Raw genomic sequence first — 14,957 nt, forward strand, 5'->3', positions numbered from 1 at the left:
CTGGCAGGCTCTGTTGTGATTGGTCAACCATTTAGAGATGTCCTGCCCCTCAGCATATCACGTACAATGTGTTGGAGTACTAGCCAATAGAAGTAGTTTCTCAAATTGTGCACGCTACAAGAGGTTTTGGTAATTCGATGCAGGAAATCTCCCTGCCTCAGAGTCTTCGGTCTTTCTTCCTTCAGATACGTCCAGATTAGAATATGAGAGAGAAACTCCCTCTAGAGGGAACTTTGGGATTTTAGCCTTTGTAGACCATTTACAAGCACAAAAAGCTATATAACACATTACAGGTAATGGACCACCCCAAAAGCACAATAGGGCTTCTTAAAAATAGAATGTGGAAATCCTCCACAAAAACATACTTCTGTCAAATGTGATGGAGGTCTTATAAGTCCTAGGAAGAAAAAATAGACAGATGAACAAAATAGAGTTACACCAAAAGTGATATATATTAAAGATAGTATATACAAAACAATTACAACCTTTTTTGGAAGTACATACAGTACAAGTGTCCATGGCTTTCAGTTTGAAATCTGATTGAAGTATTATCTTATTCTGAGCACAATATAAAAACTCACACAAACAACATAAAAACAGCATACTGCTTTGGCTGATATAAATAAGTATTATTTGTAAAAAAAATAGGAGGTGGTATTGCTTTCATGTTGGACTCGTTCAATGTTTCAAACCCTGAGAAGATCAGAAATGAATCTGGTGACACCCAGTGGGAGGCATCCGGAAGCATTTCACTGCTTTACCACCAAAATCAACAATAAATCTCTCCTTTTTGGATTTTTTTGTGTACAGTATTGCATACCGCTGGATAAGAAATAGACAGATTGTTCTGCAATTGGACCCACATAATCAGCTTGTGATGCTTCAATTATTTATATTTTTAGAGGATGCCATGATATGTTTAGAGGGAATAATTAACCCCCAAATTATAATTTCTAAATCAAGGATTTACCCCGTGTTAGCGTGATTTCTTGAAGTGAATTTTTTTTTCTCGTATGCCTTTCTCCATCCAAAAATTGGAAAAAATTCATCATCAATTGATGCAAATAGGAGCCGCGCTATCAAACATTTTAAACTATTTCACACACTGTATTCTCCTTACTCTCCATACTGTATACACTTTCAGCCAATAGTAGGACACTAATAGCAGCTAAACCTGTGTGTTGTTCCGCATTGATAAATTATGAATACTAATACAATTGTGTCAATATTGTAATACATATATTGTAGTACAATGTGAACATTTTATGTCTATACAATTTTTTTTTTCTTTAATTCAATGTTTATTAGACATTTTACTTCTCCAATTTAAATAAATATATGTATTTTATTGTATTTTTTTATTGCACATTCTTACCTTAACGCCTTACGTTAAAGTAAATATTTTATTCTATTTTATTTTATATAATTCTAATATTGTCAATTTTCCCCCGGGATAAATACAATTTACTGATTCTGATTCTTAAAATGACTATTTACTAACAACTTGCAAAGCATTACAAGCCTGTGATTGTTAATGCATAAAATGTAAAAAATAATTAGATGTTGGTTATTATTTCTTCTTATATTCTTGATTCGATGTTGAGGCATGCGAGGGAAACGCATTGTTCTTCAAGAATCCAAAGTAACACGGAGTGAGGATTTGATATACATATGACCATTTGGTTGGTGAAGTTTTCCTTTTGAGATTCTCTGAAAGTTGATGAGAGAATTTAGACGGATCCAGAATATGCAGTCTGACTGAAAATCTGACCACAAAATAAATGAAAACTTAATAACACAACAGAACACATCAATAAAATACATTTGCATAACAGTGTCCTTCCTGTGTTCTTCCTGCTGTTGTGACATCATGTGACTGCAGGCTTTATGTCACCCAGCTGTCCATTCGCATTCGTTTGACCGTCGCTGGACCCTCCATGCCCTCTGAGTGGCTCACAGGGAGGAAGTCCCGCCTCAGCTGCTCCTCCCGGTCGCTGCCTCCGCCCTCGTGGGAGCTGCAGGAGGAGCTGATGCTGTCTGCGGGAGATCTCCCCATCTCTGCTCTGCTGGAGGCGTGAGGATGAGGAGGGCCGTGAGCCTGGGTCATGTACCCTGATTGGCTGAGGTGGTTGCGGGGCGGGGAGGTCGGTTCAGCTTTGATGTTGATGTCGTGGTCGGTGTTGATGGAGAGACTGGAGCTCCCAGACCTGTATGGGAGGGAGAGAGGAAGAGGATGTTTGAAGGCTATGGCTGTGGAGTGATGGCGACACCTAGTGGAGAAACTGACTAAAGGCCTGTGAACAGGAAAGGTTGGCTCACACTGTTGTCCTGTGGCAGTTTGACAGAAGGGAAATATAGCCGACACTTGAACCGATAATGAATTTTAAAGGGGCAACAATACAATTTGTAGCTGCCCCCATCAACAGCAGTACATGGTTAACTTTTGTGCTGTTACTCTGTCTGGCTCTCCAAATAAGGGGCATGTTAACCACAATCAACTGTCCTAATCACACAACCACAGTTGTGTGTACACAGTACAGTATGGTCAAGTGCATCAAAAGCACATCAAAAAGCCAAAATCTCCCTTTAACTACAAATCTGGGGTAATTTACACATAACCCATTCCATTTCACTGCAATAAAAGAGGTAAATATGTTGCTATTTATATAAAAAAAATAAGAATGAGAATCCCCACCCGCCGTATACATTTTTCTTGGCAAACTAATACAAAATCTGGAATATAAAACTGATTGGTCTTATTTAACATTTACATGTGAAGGTGACATCTGTGTTGAAGAAACAGAAGAATTATTCAGATTATTATATTTGTAAATGTATAAATATATGTACTCTTACTAAATATATTGAGTTGAAAGTACTAATGTCTTATAAAATGAGCGTATAAAGTATTTTCTATTATGACAATACAAAATATTGTTATATATTAAGTATATAGACATTGGTTATAATTACCCCTAATCTCTTCATCTACCACAAACAATAAATAAATAAAATGCTTTGAACATTTTATTTTTTAGCAAAGACTAATCTAATATTTTAATGTATAATAATAATACAATTTCAGGATTACATTCATTTGCATGTAGAGCGTCTAACACTGGATTTCAATCAATCTAACAAATACATTTGTACCTTTTGAAAGTTGAACTCATAAGAATGAAAACACATCCTTGCTCGATTCAATACCTTCAGGATTCGTCATCTGGCGTGACCATACGTCTTTAAAGTGAGTATTAATAGCTTCATTACAACGATTAGATCATTTAGTGGTCCTCTCTCTCCATTCCTGAGCCAGTTCACATCTTTGTCACCTCCTGTACATGTGCCTGTTCAGTACACTGTTTATTTCTTAGTGTAAATAAACTATGCCAACTGATCTAATAGAGAGAGATTTCTTACCCCAGTGAGCTCAGCTGGTGCTGCTGCCACGCCGTCAAGGAGCCCAAAGAGAGTCCTGCAGTGGGGGAGTAGCCCGACAGCTCAGGACTGTTCAGAGAGTAATCTGACAGAGAGAGACCTCATGTAAGATAGATAGCACACACAGCGGTACATCCAGTCAATCTTTATCAATACAGCTTCAGTATCAGTTTTAGTATCAGACATTGTATTTGTGCTGTTAATGCAATACAGCACTAATACAATAATCATCATCAGGTACCGTTGTTGTACGGAGAGCCGATGCTGGAGTAGACCAGACTCTGGTGGGACAGACTGGGTGTGGAGATGGAGACCACCGGGGTGGACAGACTGCCACTCAGCCTCTGGGTACCCTGGAAATACAGAAAACCCAAATGTTTATTCATTTATTGCATTTATCCTGTGTAGTGGTTCAAAGGATGCAGCTGGACACGGCTTGCGATGCCCCATTTCAACCACATGGTGTCAGTAAAACTGTATGTTCATACGTTGGACAGAACACAGGGTTGCCAATGGATGCTGAATGTTTTTCATTACTAAAAGTCAAACTGGACATTTACCAACCTGCCAGTTTCTTCACCTCATTTTTAAACTTTGCTAATCCATCAAGGCTAGTCATTATTACAAAAAATACAGGGCCTAGTTTCTTTGATAAAATGCAATTTGATCCCCTTAATTACTTAGTCCTATTAAATAATAATAATAATAGTACACCATGTTTATAGAGATGACCAAAAAGTCAGAAATCTAAAATAATAACATGTACAATAATAATAATAACATTGATAATTATTATGTATTTGTTTATTTATTTTTAATTAAAAAAAACATATTTTGTTATCAATATAAACAACATTTTGATTTCCTGTATTCACTGTTTTTGTCATCCATGCGTTGCTCTGTGCTAATAATGTTAATATATATTTGTTCACCTTTGTCTTCAAAGGAGTCAAATGGAGGTGGCAAATATCAATAAAGCAATTAATAGTTAATTATTAACATTTGAGCTATTTTACGTGACAAAGCATTTTGCATTGGAACTGGTAGCGGTCTCATTAGGGAATGTAATCAGGTCCTGCTTCAACCTCTGTGTGAATTCACTTGATGGAGTGCTCTAACAATTCATTAAAAACACACTAAATACTAGTGGGCAATTCATTCCTGATTACTCACAGTCAGAAATTAAGATACATTGGTTTGGCACACTTTAAACCCCGCTGTTAAAGCTGCTCTTTAAACTTTTACTACACATTTCTAACAGTCATTACAAGTTACTGTTGTTTCTCTCTGGGCTGTAGCCGCTCCGAACTGATAATGTCTGCAATGACTTCACTCTGAATGAGCACACACACACACACACACACACACACACACACACACACACACACACACACACACACACACACACACACAAAATAAAGAGCTTTTTGAACATCAAAGCATGGAGACATGTCACAGTAGAGGCAGAAAATACAAATATGAACCTGAAAATGAGCATAATAGGTCCCTTTAAAGGGGGCGGTGTCCATCTGTCAGTTTGGTTTTATGGCTGTTCCCTAGTGACAACTAACAAAATAATATAGATTTTTTATTTTTTTATCAAACCGCTTCAAAAAGGCATATTTGTCCGACTTACGAGTGTGTGCATCATTCCTTTAGACTGAGGGACGACCATTCGGAGGTCCGTTTTGCGGCTATTGTGTGGAAGAGGAGGAGATTTGGGTTGTAGGATCTTCCCCAAGCTGCCTCCACCAGGGGAGCCCACAAAACCGTTTACTGAACACAGAAATGGAGAAAGACATTTAGAAAGTGATGGTAAGGATATTGATTAGATTTTTAGAGCCTTAGTATAAAAGCACAATGCACCTAAATGTTGTTTTAAAAACCAGGGGGCGGTTACAGTCCCACGTGTTGGATCCATTAAATAAACCTGTCTTCCACTATGCTCTGAATGGAGAAAGTACAGCTATATATTATACAGTAGATAATATTGAATAATTGATATTGCCTTGCTCTTGACATTACATAATGGCAGTGTTCTTATGAGACATGCTGTTCTGGGAGGGAGAGCAGTACACCACAGGCGGGACAGCTTGCAGAGAGGACAGTTTGTGACCAGGGCTGACGATCACAACATTATAGAGGAACACAGATGACATAAACCAGGAAGAAAATAGTATTTGCTTGCCACAGAACTTATTTCCTGCAATAATGACAAATCCTATTGATTTTAGTTCCCTTGAGATTCTCACTTCTGGGTTGGCCCACACAAATACGTCACAACTGTAGCACTCTACAGCAGGTAAAGTCTGATCACGAAGGATGCTGGGTAAACAAAGTGGCGAGGGTATGTTGAGAGAGTGGGAGAGGAGATGACAAAAATGTTGAGTCTTTTACAGGGAGACTTCAAATGTAAAGAATGATTAACTAAACTTTCGGGATGACATCCTTTGAGGTAGTAGTAGAAAATGTATATGTTAAGTACTTCCTTGGTGTAAAATGAGTTGAGCTACAGCTATATGTACTCGTGTAGGTGACTGTGAGGCTTATGGGTAAAGTTTTGTCATTGTTTGTGTTTGGATACATACCAGACCCAGATCCATTTTGTAGAGCCATATCACCTGAGGAGCACATCAATGCATGTAGACATTAGCCTCTTTAAGATTCAGTTTAATCTTCTAGAGCAGGGTGGTGATTTTTCTATCGGATGTGCTCATCAGTGATCATTCATGTGTCATTTCCCCCCCCCTTCTCTGGGAACTAATACGTTTTGCCCGCTGTTTTTTTTCCCCATAGTTGTTGGTATTCCCATAATTTTACATCCCATCCAGATGAAAAGTGAAATGTAATATGCATAACTTTGTATTGTTTCCATTGACACACACACACACACACACACACACACACACACACACACACACACACACACACACACACACACACACACACACACACACACACACCTGTGTTTCCAGTGCTGGGAGGTCTCTGTGAGGGGTTAATGTTTCTGTGGAGGTGTGTGTGAGGTGAGGAGAGGATCCCACTGTCAGCCAGAGCTGCTGTGGCTGCAGCGAGAGCCTGGGAGGTCGCTCCTCCTCCTCCTCCCCCTCCTCCTGCACCAGGGCTGTACACCATACTGCCATGCAGGAAGTTCTGCTGTGGAAGGTTGGTGGTCTGGAGAGGAAGTGACCAATAGAGACATGTCAACATAATCAATACAAAAACACAATACTTGTTTATATGTCTTGTGTTTGTATTATAAGCAACCAAACTGAAGGGATCAACAATATCATCATCAGATGATTGAACTGACTAATCTGGTCTGTAGACACACAGAATAAGTGGCTGTGGATCAGGGGACCAATGGGCCAATTGGAGGGTCAGTGTTTGGAACCCCAGCCCTGCAATCAACTAATTGTCTTTGGGAAAGATACTTAACATGGCCCTATTATGCTCATTCCCAGGTTCATATGTGTATGTTGTGTCTCTACTGCTACGTGTCTCAATGCTTTAATGTTCAAAAAGCTCTTTTTAGTTATTTTCTCATACTGCCTGTGCTGCAGCACCTCTTTTCACCCTCTGTCTGAAACCAGAGCCCAGTATGCTCTGATTGGTTAGCTGGCCGGCGGTGTTGTGATTAGCATATCATGTACAATGTGTTGGGGCATTAGCCAATGGAAGCGCCATTGTTACATAGTGATGTCACTATGATACGGAAGTAAACCAAGGAGTCCAATGGAGGTGTTTCAGGCAGGGGGGGCAGTGGTAGAAAAACTCCCCTTTGGAGGGAACTTTGGGATTGTAACCTTTACATGCACAAAAACCTATATAAAATACTTCAGGAAAGGGAAAACACCAAAAAAGCACGATAGGGCCTCTTCAGACAGCTCCCACAGTCTTGTCTACGGTACGTACGTGTGTGTAAGTTGCTTTGGATAAAAGTGTCAGCTAATTGTAATATACAGTAATGTAAAACGGAAAAACCAATACGATTTTAGTGCCAGTTGGAATGGGGTACAATCTCTTAAAGGGATATATATATATAGATATATATTTAGATGGACTATGCTAAGGTTATGTTTCTGTTATGATCTACGATAGGTGATAGTGTCATAGCGCAGCTTTCAGTACGCAAAAGAGTTTGACTACGATGCTGGAAGTCCAAGTGTGGATCTCAAGTTTTTGACTATGTAGAATCGCGTTATTATGTAATTGTGTAATTTTGTAACCGTTTTTAGTTAGTTACTGCAGTATCACAAATGATGAAATAATGCTGCGTTCACACAGGACGCGATGCGAATAAACGCTCCTATCGCATCGCTCTAATCGTTTGAGATTCACCGCGGCTGCCAGCTGTGTTTACTCGCATCATTCAAACAAGACGCGCTGGCTCGGGAGCTACAACTACAACAAAATGAACATATTTTACCGTGATTAAATTGTAATACACGTTTCTAAATGATGCCGACGTAACAACATGCTGATACCGGTTAGTAAAAACCATGAATTAATGCTTGACAAGTCTGCAGACAAGACGGCAGGCGAAAAACCTTTTAAAATGCTTGTTTTCTGAATGGAGATTGGGTCGACCAGGCTAAGCTAACGTTGTATATGCTCCGTCCACACTCATAACAACGACCTACAGACTTAAATAAACCAGCGACTGTATTCGCCATGACACAGACAGTCTTTGGTTTGTACTTGTTTAACTTTTGTACAGTTTCTGAATAGATATGAGGAGCTGTGATCTCTTTGTGCTAACTGCTAACAGCTAATGGCTGATGTTTTGTGGTTGAACGTCAGTGACGGCAGGCTGAGATCCTTCGCTGATTGGCTTCCGCAAGAACGCGTGACGTGTATTTGACGCTCGAGTTGAACAAATTGAACTCTCGCGTTTGACGCGGCACAGTTCAATCGCGTGATTCGCGCCGCGTCCACCGCTTAATGCTCGCCGTGGGAGCGAATTCGCATCTGTTCGCGTCTCTGCATTGACTTTACATGTAATCGCGCCGCCCCAAAACATTGAATCGCGTCCGGTCTGAGCGCAGCATAATGCTGCGCTCACACCGGACGCGATGCGAATATTCGCTTCGCTCTAATCGCTCGAGTTTCAACGCGGCTGCCAGCTGTGTTTAGACGCGCTTGCTCGGGAGCTACAACTACAACAAAATGAACATATTTTACCGTGATTAAATTGTAATGCACGTTTCTAAATGATGCCGACGTAACAACATACTGATACCGGTTAGTAAAAACCATGAATTAATGCTTGACAAGTCTGCAGACAAGACGGCAGGAGAAAAACCTTTTTCTGAATGGAGATTGGGTCGACCAGGCTAAGCTAACGTTGTATATGCTCACTCCACACTCATAACAACGGCCTACAGACATAAATAAACCAGCGACTGTATTCACCATGAAACAGACAGTCTGTGGTTTGCACTTGTTTAACTTTTGTACAGTTTCTGAACAGATATGAGGAGCTGTGAGCTCTGAGTGCTAACTGCTAACAGCTAATGGCTGATGTTTTCTGGTTGAACGTCAGTAACGTCAGGCTGAGATCCTCACCTCTGATTGGCTTCCGCGAGAACGCGTCACATGAATTGGACGCTCAAGTTGAAAAAATTGAACTCTCGTGTTTGTCGCAGCACAATTCAATCGCCTCAATTACGTCGCGTTCACTGCTTCATGCTCGCCGTCGGAGCGAATTCGCGTCTGTCCGCGTCTCTGCATTGGCTTTACATGTAATCGCGCCGCCCCCAAACATCGCATCGCATCCGGTCTGAACATAGCATTAGGGCTGCGCTGCGGTGCTCACGGCCACTCTAGTCAATGGGTGCTATTCCACCACACGCGGCGCGTTACAGCTCATAAAGCGTCCCAGAAGCACCTCGGCGCAGGGCTCCTCTAAAATTAGGATGAATCCTATTTTTGACGCGGCGCAGCCGTAACGTAAGGTCGGGCAGGCAGGAAGTGGAACGGTCAGAGCATATATAGCATATATATATATACACACACACAAACTAGTTTTGCAGACCCTATCCCTTCGTAGTCTTTCAAGTAGGAGGAGGAATGCCAGCGTTCTCCTCCAGTTTACAGGCACTGTGTCCCGGGCCGTCCGCCCGAGATCCCTCCCTGGTCCTCTGCTGTGCCTCTGGGCGGTCAGCAGAAGGTAATGTCGGGCAGGCAGGAAGTGGAACGTTCAGAGCATATATAGCATATATATATATATATATATATATATATATAAACACAAACTAATTTTGCAGACCCTATCCCTCCGTAGTCTTTCAAGTAGGAGGAGGAATGCCAGCGTTCTCCTCCGGTTTACAGGCACTGTGTAAATTATAGAATAATTATGATGATTGAATGCCCCCACACACAGCAAGCCACACAGCCACACACACGACACACACACACACACACACACACAACACACACACAGACACACACACACACACCACACACACACCAACACACACCACACACACACGACACACACACAACACACACACCACACACACAAAGCACACAGAATACTAATATAATATTGTAAGCATATAATAATCAAAAATCTTAAACACTTTCAAAGATTTTTTTATTTAAAAGTATAATTGTACCACAAAATGAATGAAAGTGAACTTCTGAAACTCCGCCTTTTGAAACACTTTTGATGACGGATCGGTGCCTCTTCTCTCTCGTTTTTCTCCTCAGTCCATCAATGCCCGGCGCGTGTCAATGCTCCTATTGTCGTGGCAACGGCATGACGGGGGTTCCGCTAAATCGCTGGCCGTCCGTTGGCCGTGTTGATCAGCTCTTTGCCAGAAGCTGGGCATTTCTGGCAGCGGCCAACCGCCAACAGGCTGCTCATTAGCAACGCCCAGGCATCAGACTGAAGGAGCAGCTCCCTCGCTGGGTGAGGTCAGCTGTCTGGTTTAGCTCCTTCAGCAGCAACCAGGCAGTGTGTGTGTGTGTGTTGTGTGTGTGTGTGTCGTTGTGTGGTGTGTGTGTGTGTGTGTGGTGCATGTGTGTGTGTGGTGTGTGTGTGTGTGTGTGTGTTGTTTTTATTTACAATGCATCCAGAACTTGCAAATACCGCCTGATAACATTCGTAACATTATCATGAAAAATGGTTACAATCGCATTAAACTCATACTTCTAGTCGCCCAAAGAAAAACTGAAGGGCGAAAATGTTATTAATGAGGGATTAATTTTTCAACTAGATGGAAACAAGTTGATGAAATATTCAATTTCCAAAAGCTGGGCATAATTTCTCTCAGTAGTGGATTCCAGGGATAAATCTCTGCGTGGCTAGCTCCTGCCTGTCCATCACAATCTTCTTATCAGCAGGAAACCCCATCCTCATAATCCTCAGCAGACTTTTTTTTTACATATCATATTAGCACAGGATCTAGTTTGGGGCTCATTTATCATTGCTCAGTTTATCTGCTTCAGCGTCAGGATCAAAGCACTTCTTCATCAGTGTCCCTTAAATACACAGCTTCTGAATGCTATGACCTGATATTTATTTTTGCTCTTCTGTTTTTTGTTTGTAGAATCTTCAGCGAGCGAGCTTAGTCGAGCCCTGAGGCGCAGGAACTGGCTGTTGTGTCGTCCGCAGAGAGCCCCCCCCCCACTCTATTTACCCCAGGAGGAACCTGAGGCGGATAGACCCTCACACAACTCCTCCAACATTAGGCGCTGTACGACTCAGCAACTCACAACACTAAATCGCGTTTTACACCAAAGAGTGGTCAACAATGAAATGTTGATCTAAAAGTGAAGCAGCATCAGGTGTTTATGCAAGTTTCAACCAGTGCCTAATGTTGGGCTATGGCTAGATATTCCACTTACTTCTCAGCATGTGTTACTTATGCATAGCTTCTTAGAATAATACATTCCAAATATATTGAATAGTAAAAAGGGATTAGTCATCTTGACGCTCCATTCAATGTTTACGGGCTTTTTCTTTCCTGCTTTATGATTTGATGTGCTATCACCGCTGTAAATGGGCCCACTCATAACCAACAAAATGGGCCCCCCGCTTGATGAGCAACAAGTAACCAACCGTCTCACATGTGGTGGCAGTATACATTGAAATGTTATTCTCGAGCAGTATTGGTAAGTGGGAACCAATGTTACCATGGTAGCTTTGAGTGCAAGGTTAGGGCTGAAGTTAAATAAGAAAATATAGTGAGCCAACAAAATTCTTTAGGCACGAACTATTTTGTTCGTATCTTAGTTACGGCAATGTTCTTGTAATGATCAGCAACAAAAAGCTTTATTTTAATAATGTTGCCATCTAACCTTTAAAGTTTTATCGGCACAATAAAGACTGATTTAATTTGCATGGCGGATGAAAGGTTGTTGTAGTCATCAGGAAACACTTGTTCATTGTCTAGAGAAAGTGAAACATCCAAGTCGCGTCTATTGGCCAGTTGGCATGCACGCAAAAACGCCTCAAATACAACCAGGATCGTTCAACAAAGTCCCGCCTCTAGGCGTTTCACGTTTTGGGTGGCCTCCCGCCCCTTAAACAAGTGGGGTGTTGATATTCAAACATACAGGCAGACTCGGGTCATCATTACAGACCTCCAGCATCTTTGAGCCTATTATGCCAGGCCAGCAGCACAGAGAGGATTGCAAGTAATCACAGTTTGAGTAATGCTTTATCAGTGTATGAATGGCGTGCGTCAGGCTTATTCCTCTCTCCAAACGCTGTTTATTTTCGTCCTGAAATTCTGTATTTCTTTTATTGCCCTTGGTATACATTCCTCCTCTTCTCTCGTCTCCCTCCNGTCGTTTATAACTGGGATATTACAATTATTATTAACTTTGTCTGCACAAAGTGTCACGATATTCATGTTATGTCACGTTTTTATGTCTAGGTTTGGGTGTTTTGCTGTTCTCCCTGTCATGATTTCCTCCTGGTTTATTTTCTGGTCCTTTTCCCTGTTTTTTTCCTCCTGTCCTTAGTTTCCCTGGTGTGTCTAATTGTCTGATTTTGTTTCACCTGTGGCCCTTGTGTTTCTCCTCCCCTGCCCGGCTGTTTCTCGTCTTGTGGTTACCCTTCCCTGTATTTAGTCATGTATCTTCCTGTGTTCAGTGTTGGTTCGTCTTTTGTGAGTGTTTTGTTTGTCCATGTGATATGTTAGATAAGAGCCCTTGAAATAAAGGTATTATCAGTGTTATCTGCGTTTGGGTCCTACCTGCTTCACTCCTCGTATCACAAAGTAGCCTGTCCAGGAAATATGCCCAAATCAACAAAAACTGGGAGCCGGCAGGCAAGACGCTCCGCTTCTGAAATGCTTCTGAAACGCGCCCGGTAGGGTGTGACGCCGGAGGAGGCCGGACCAAAACCGCGGCGCAGCCGTAACGCGCCGCAGATGGACCCGGTGGAATCTAGGGGCTAGCTGGCAGTTGCTTACAGATGGATAAACAAGCTCCAAAGCGTAAAGGCGTTTTTGTATAGTTTGTGTATACAGTATATACAATATTGCCCCAGAGGGAGGGGGCTTGCATAGGGGAGGGGGGGGGTTNTTCACTCCTCGTATCACAAAGTAGCCTGTCCAGGAAATATGCCCAAATCAACAAAAACTGGGAGCCGGCAGGCAAGACGCTCCGCTTCTGAAATGCTTCTGAAACGCGCCCGGTAGGGTGTGACGCCGGAGGAGGCCGGACCAAAACCGCAGTGCTGCCGTAACGCGCCGCAGACGGACCCGGTGGAATCTAGGGGTTAGAGATGCTGATTTGAAACCGTTGTTACATACAGTTACGGCATTTCCTGTTTCTGCCGGAGAGAGGGGAGGCCGTCCCAAAGCTTGCTGCTGTACAGTATTTACTCCCTCCATCTGACAGGAGGGAGCCTCGTTGAGCTGAGAGTGTCACTCCACAGAGTTCACTCCGTCACGGAGGGGGAGTGTGTAGGGGTAGGGTGTAGGGCGTGGTTTGGGATTGGGCCTTAATATCGCATTAACACCATATCCCAACGTGCATTGCGGCTAAAACATCCAAATCACCGAGCTTAAACCATAGCTGAGGATCTTGGGTATGTCTCGCAATGATGCTCGAAATTTCCCATATAGGCCTACGTCTGTTTCCGATTATTTTATTTTGAAATTCAGTTCCTGACGGACGCCAAAAAAGCCTGGGATTATAGAATTAAACAAACAAATAAAAACAAGGATAATTGTGTTTTATTGGTGAAAATTAACAGTGTTTTATTTAGTAAAAGAATAACAAATAAAAATTTACCAACGAATGTAAGCGTCCTTTATGACCTTTTTAAAATTATTCATTAGACTACCAGATGTTTTCGTCACTTAGAGACTGGTGGTGCTGTTCTCAAGTTATCAACTTAAGGTTTCCGGGAACTAAGAAAAGGGTCTTCTTTTTTTCTGTAAGTTGAATTCCTACAAAGAACAGGAAATCAACTAAATAACGACGTAGAGGATAAGTAAGTAAGCGAGGGCAGTTACTACAGGAACTGACAAAAACTTTCATTTTTATCCGTAAGTCAAGTTAGTTACTCGCAGTCAAAGCAAAAGAAGCGACAATCTTGTGGAAACTGAGTTTCGTACGTTGGAACCACGGTTTCAGAGGGTTGTGGATGTACTTTTAGTTTCGGGTGACTACTGTGACTGTTGTCGGATGTCAGAGTATAGAGGACAACTCTACTATTTCAAACCGAAAATCCTACCTAAGCTACTTTTTGGTCACTTTCCTGTTTTTATAACCCGTATCGTTAGAGAACAGAACACTTCTTCATGAATAACGAAACAAGTAGTTCGTTTTTGCCGGTCGTTTTAGGAAGAAAAAACAGGAAAGTGTCGAGAGTTTTATAGTATAAGTAAAATAATTACGTCGGGTTAAGGGAAAGAGAGCTATAACGATAATCACTGCTTTTTCTTGTCGACCAGACCTATAAGTACATATTAAAGAGTCGTGGATAAAAGTAGACACTCAATCGGTTCCCCTGAGATCCCGGAACTTTTAACTTCCATAAAAACCGTGGGTCTTTGTGTTTCATCTCTACAAGTCGTTTCAATTTACTTGTTCTTTGTCGTCATTCATAATCGTCTGTACGACGAGACACACCGATGTGATATCCCGGAAACGATTTTATTTACCATTTGCGGTATGTAACAAAGTCACGTTCAATTTAATAACCTGTTACAGCAGTATTATCTCAAAAACATAAAACATAATACAAGGTTGGGTCCAGAGTGCCGTAAAGCACAATATCAGTGCCGGGTAAACTAAGCAGGCAAGTGGTTTGTGCTAAAAGATTTTCGTTACATAAAGATAACCATTAGTACAAATACACGTACGTGGTGCAGAAAACAGGGCCAGCCCAGAACCTTCTGGCCTTCGACACACCAAGTATTTTTTGTACAAGAAGTGAGGTTATAGTTTAGTACTTAAAATTCAGGAATATTACAGCCTGAAAAACGTAACCTACAGGGCCAGCTCCTTTTCTTTACCGGAGTCTTCGAGTCTTATCACTTTAGACATAAAAG

General features: G+C 41.6%; 1 protein-coding gene across 2 annotated transcripts in view; it reads right to left on the reverse strand.

Annotated features, from left to right (window-relative positions):
* Positions 1-1,370: 1,370 nt before the first annotated feature.
* The window catches only part of LOC104953732 (myocyte-specific enhancer factor 2A-like), a 55,055-nt gene continuing 41,468 nt past the window's right edge, over positions 1,371-14,957 (reverse strand). The window contains exons 5-10 of one of the 2 annotated variants that reach the window (XM_010780714.1): positions 6,402-6,612; positions 6,027-6,059; positions 5,075-5,214; positions 3,680-3,791; positions 3,421-3,523; positions 1,371-2,207 (exon numbers count right to left, since the gene is read on the reverse strand). In XM_010780714.1, the coding sequence (XP_010779016.1) occupies positions 1,886-2,207; positions 3,421-3,523; positions 3,680-3,791; positions 5,075-5,214; positions 6,027-6,059; positions 6,402-6,612 (921 nt within the window). In that variant the 3' untranslated portion in view covers positions 1,371-1,885. The remainder of the gene's footprint in view (positions 2,208-3,420; positions 3,524-3,679; positions 3,792-5,074; positions 5,215-6,026; positions 6,060-6,401; positions 6,613-14,957) is intronic. The other variant, XM_010780715.1, reaches the window with a different exon arrangement.

This window comes from Notothenia coriiceps, unplaced genomic scaffold, assembly GCF_000735185.1.
Source record: "Notothenia coriiceps isolate Sejong01 unplaced genomic scaffold, NC01 NC01_scaffold00022137, whole genome shotgun sequence".
NCBI lineage: Eukaryota > Metazoa > Chordata > Actinopteri > Perciformes > Nototheniidae > Notothenia > Notothenia coriiceps.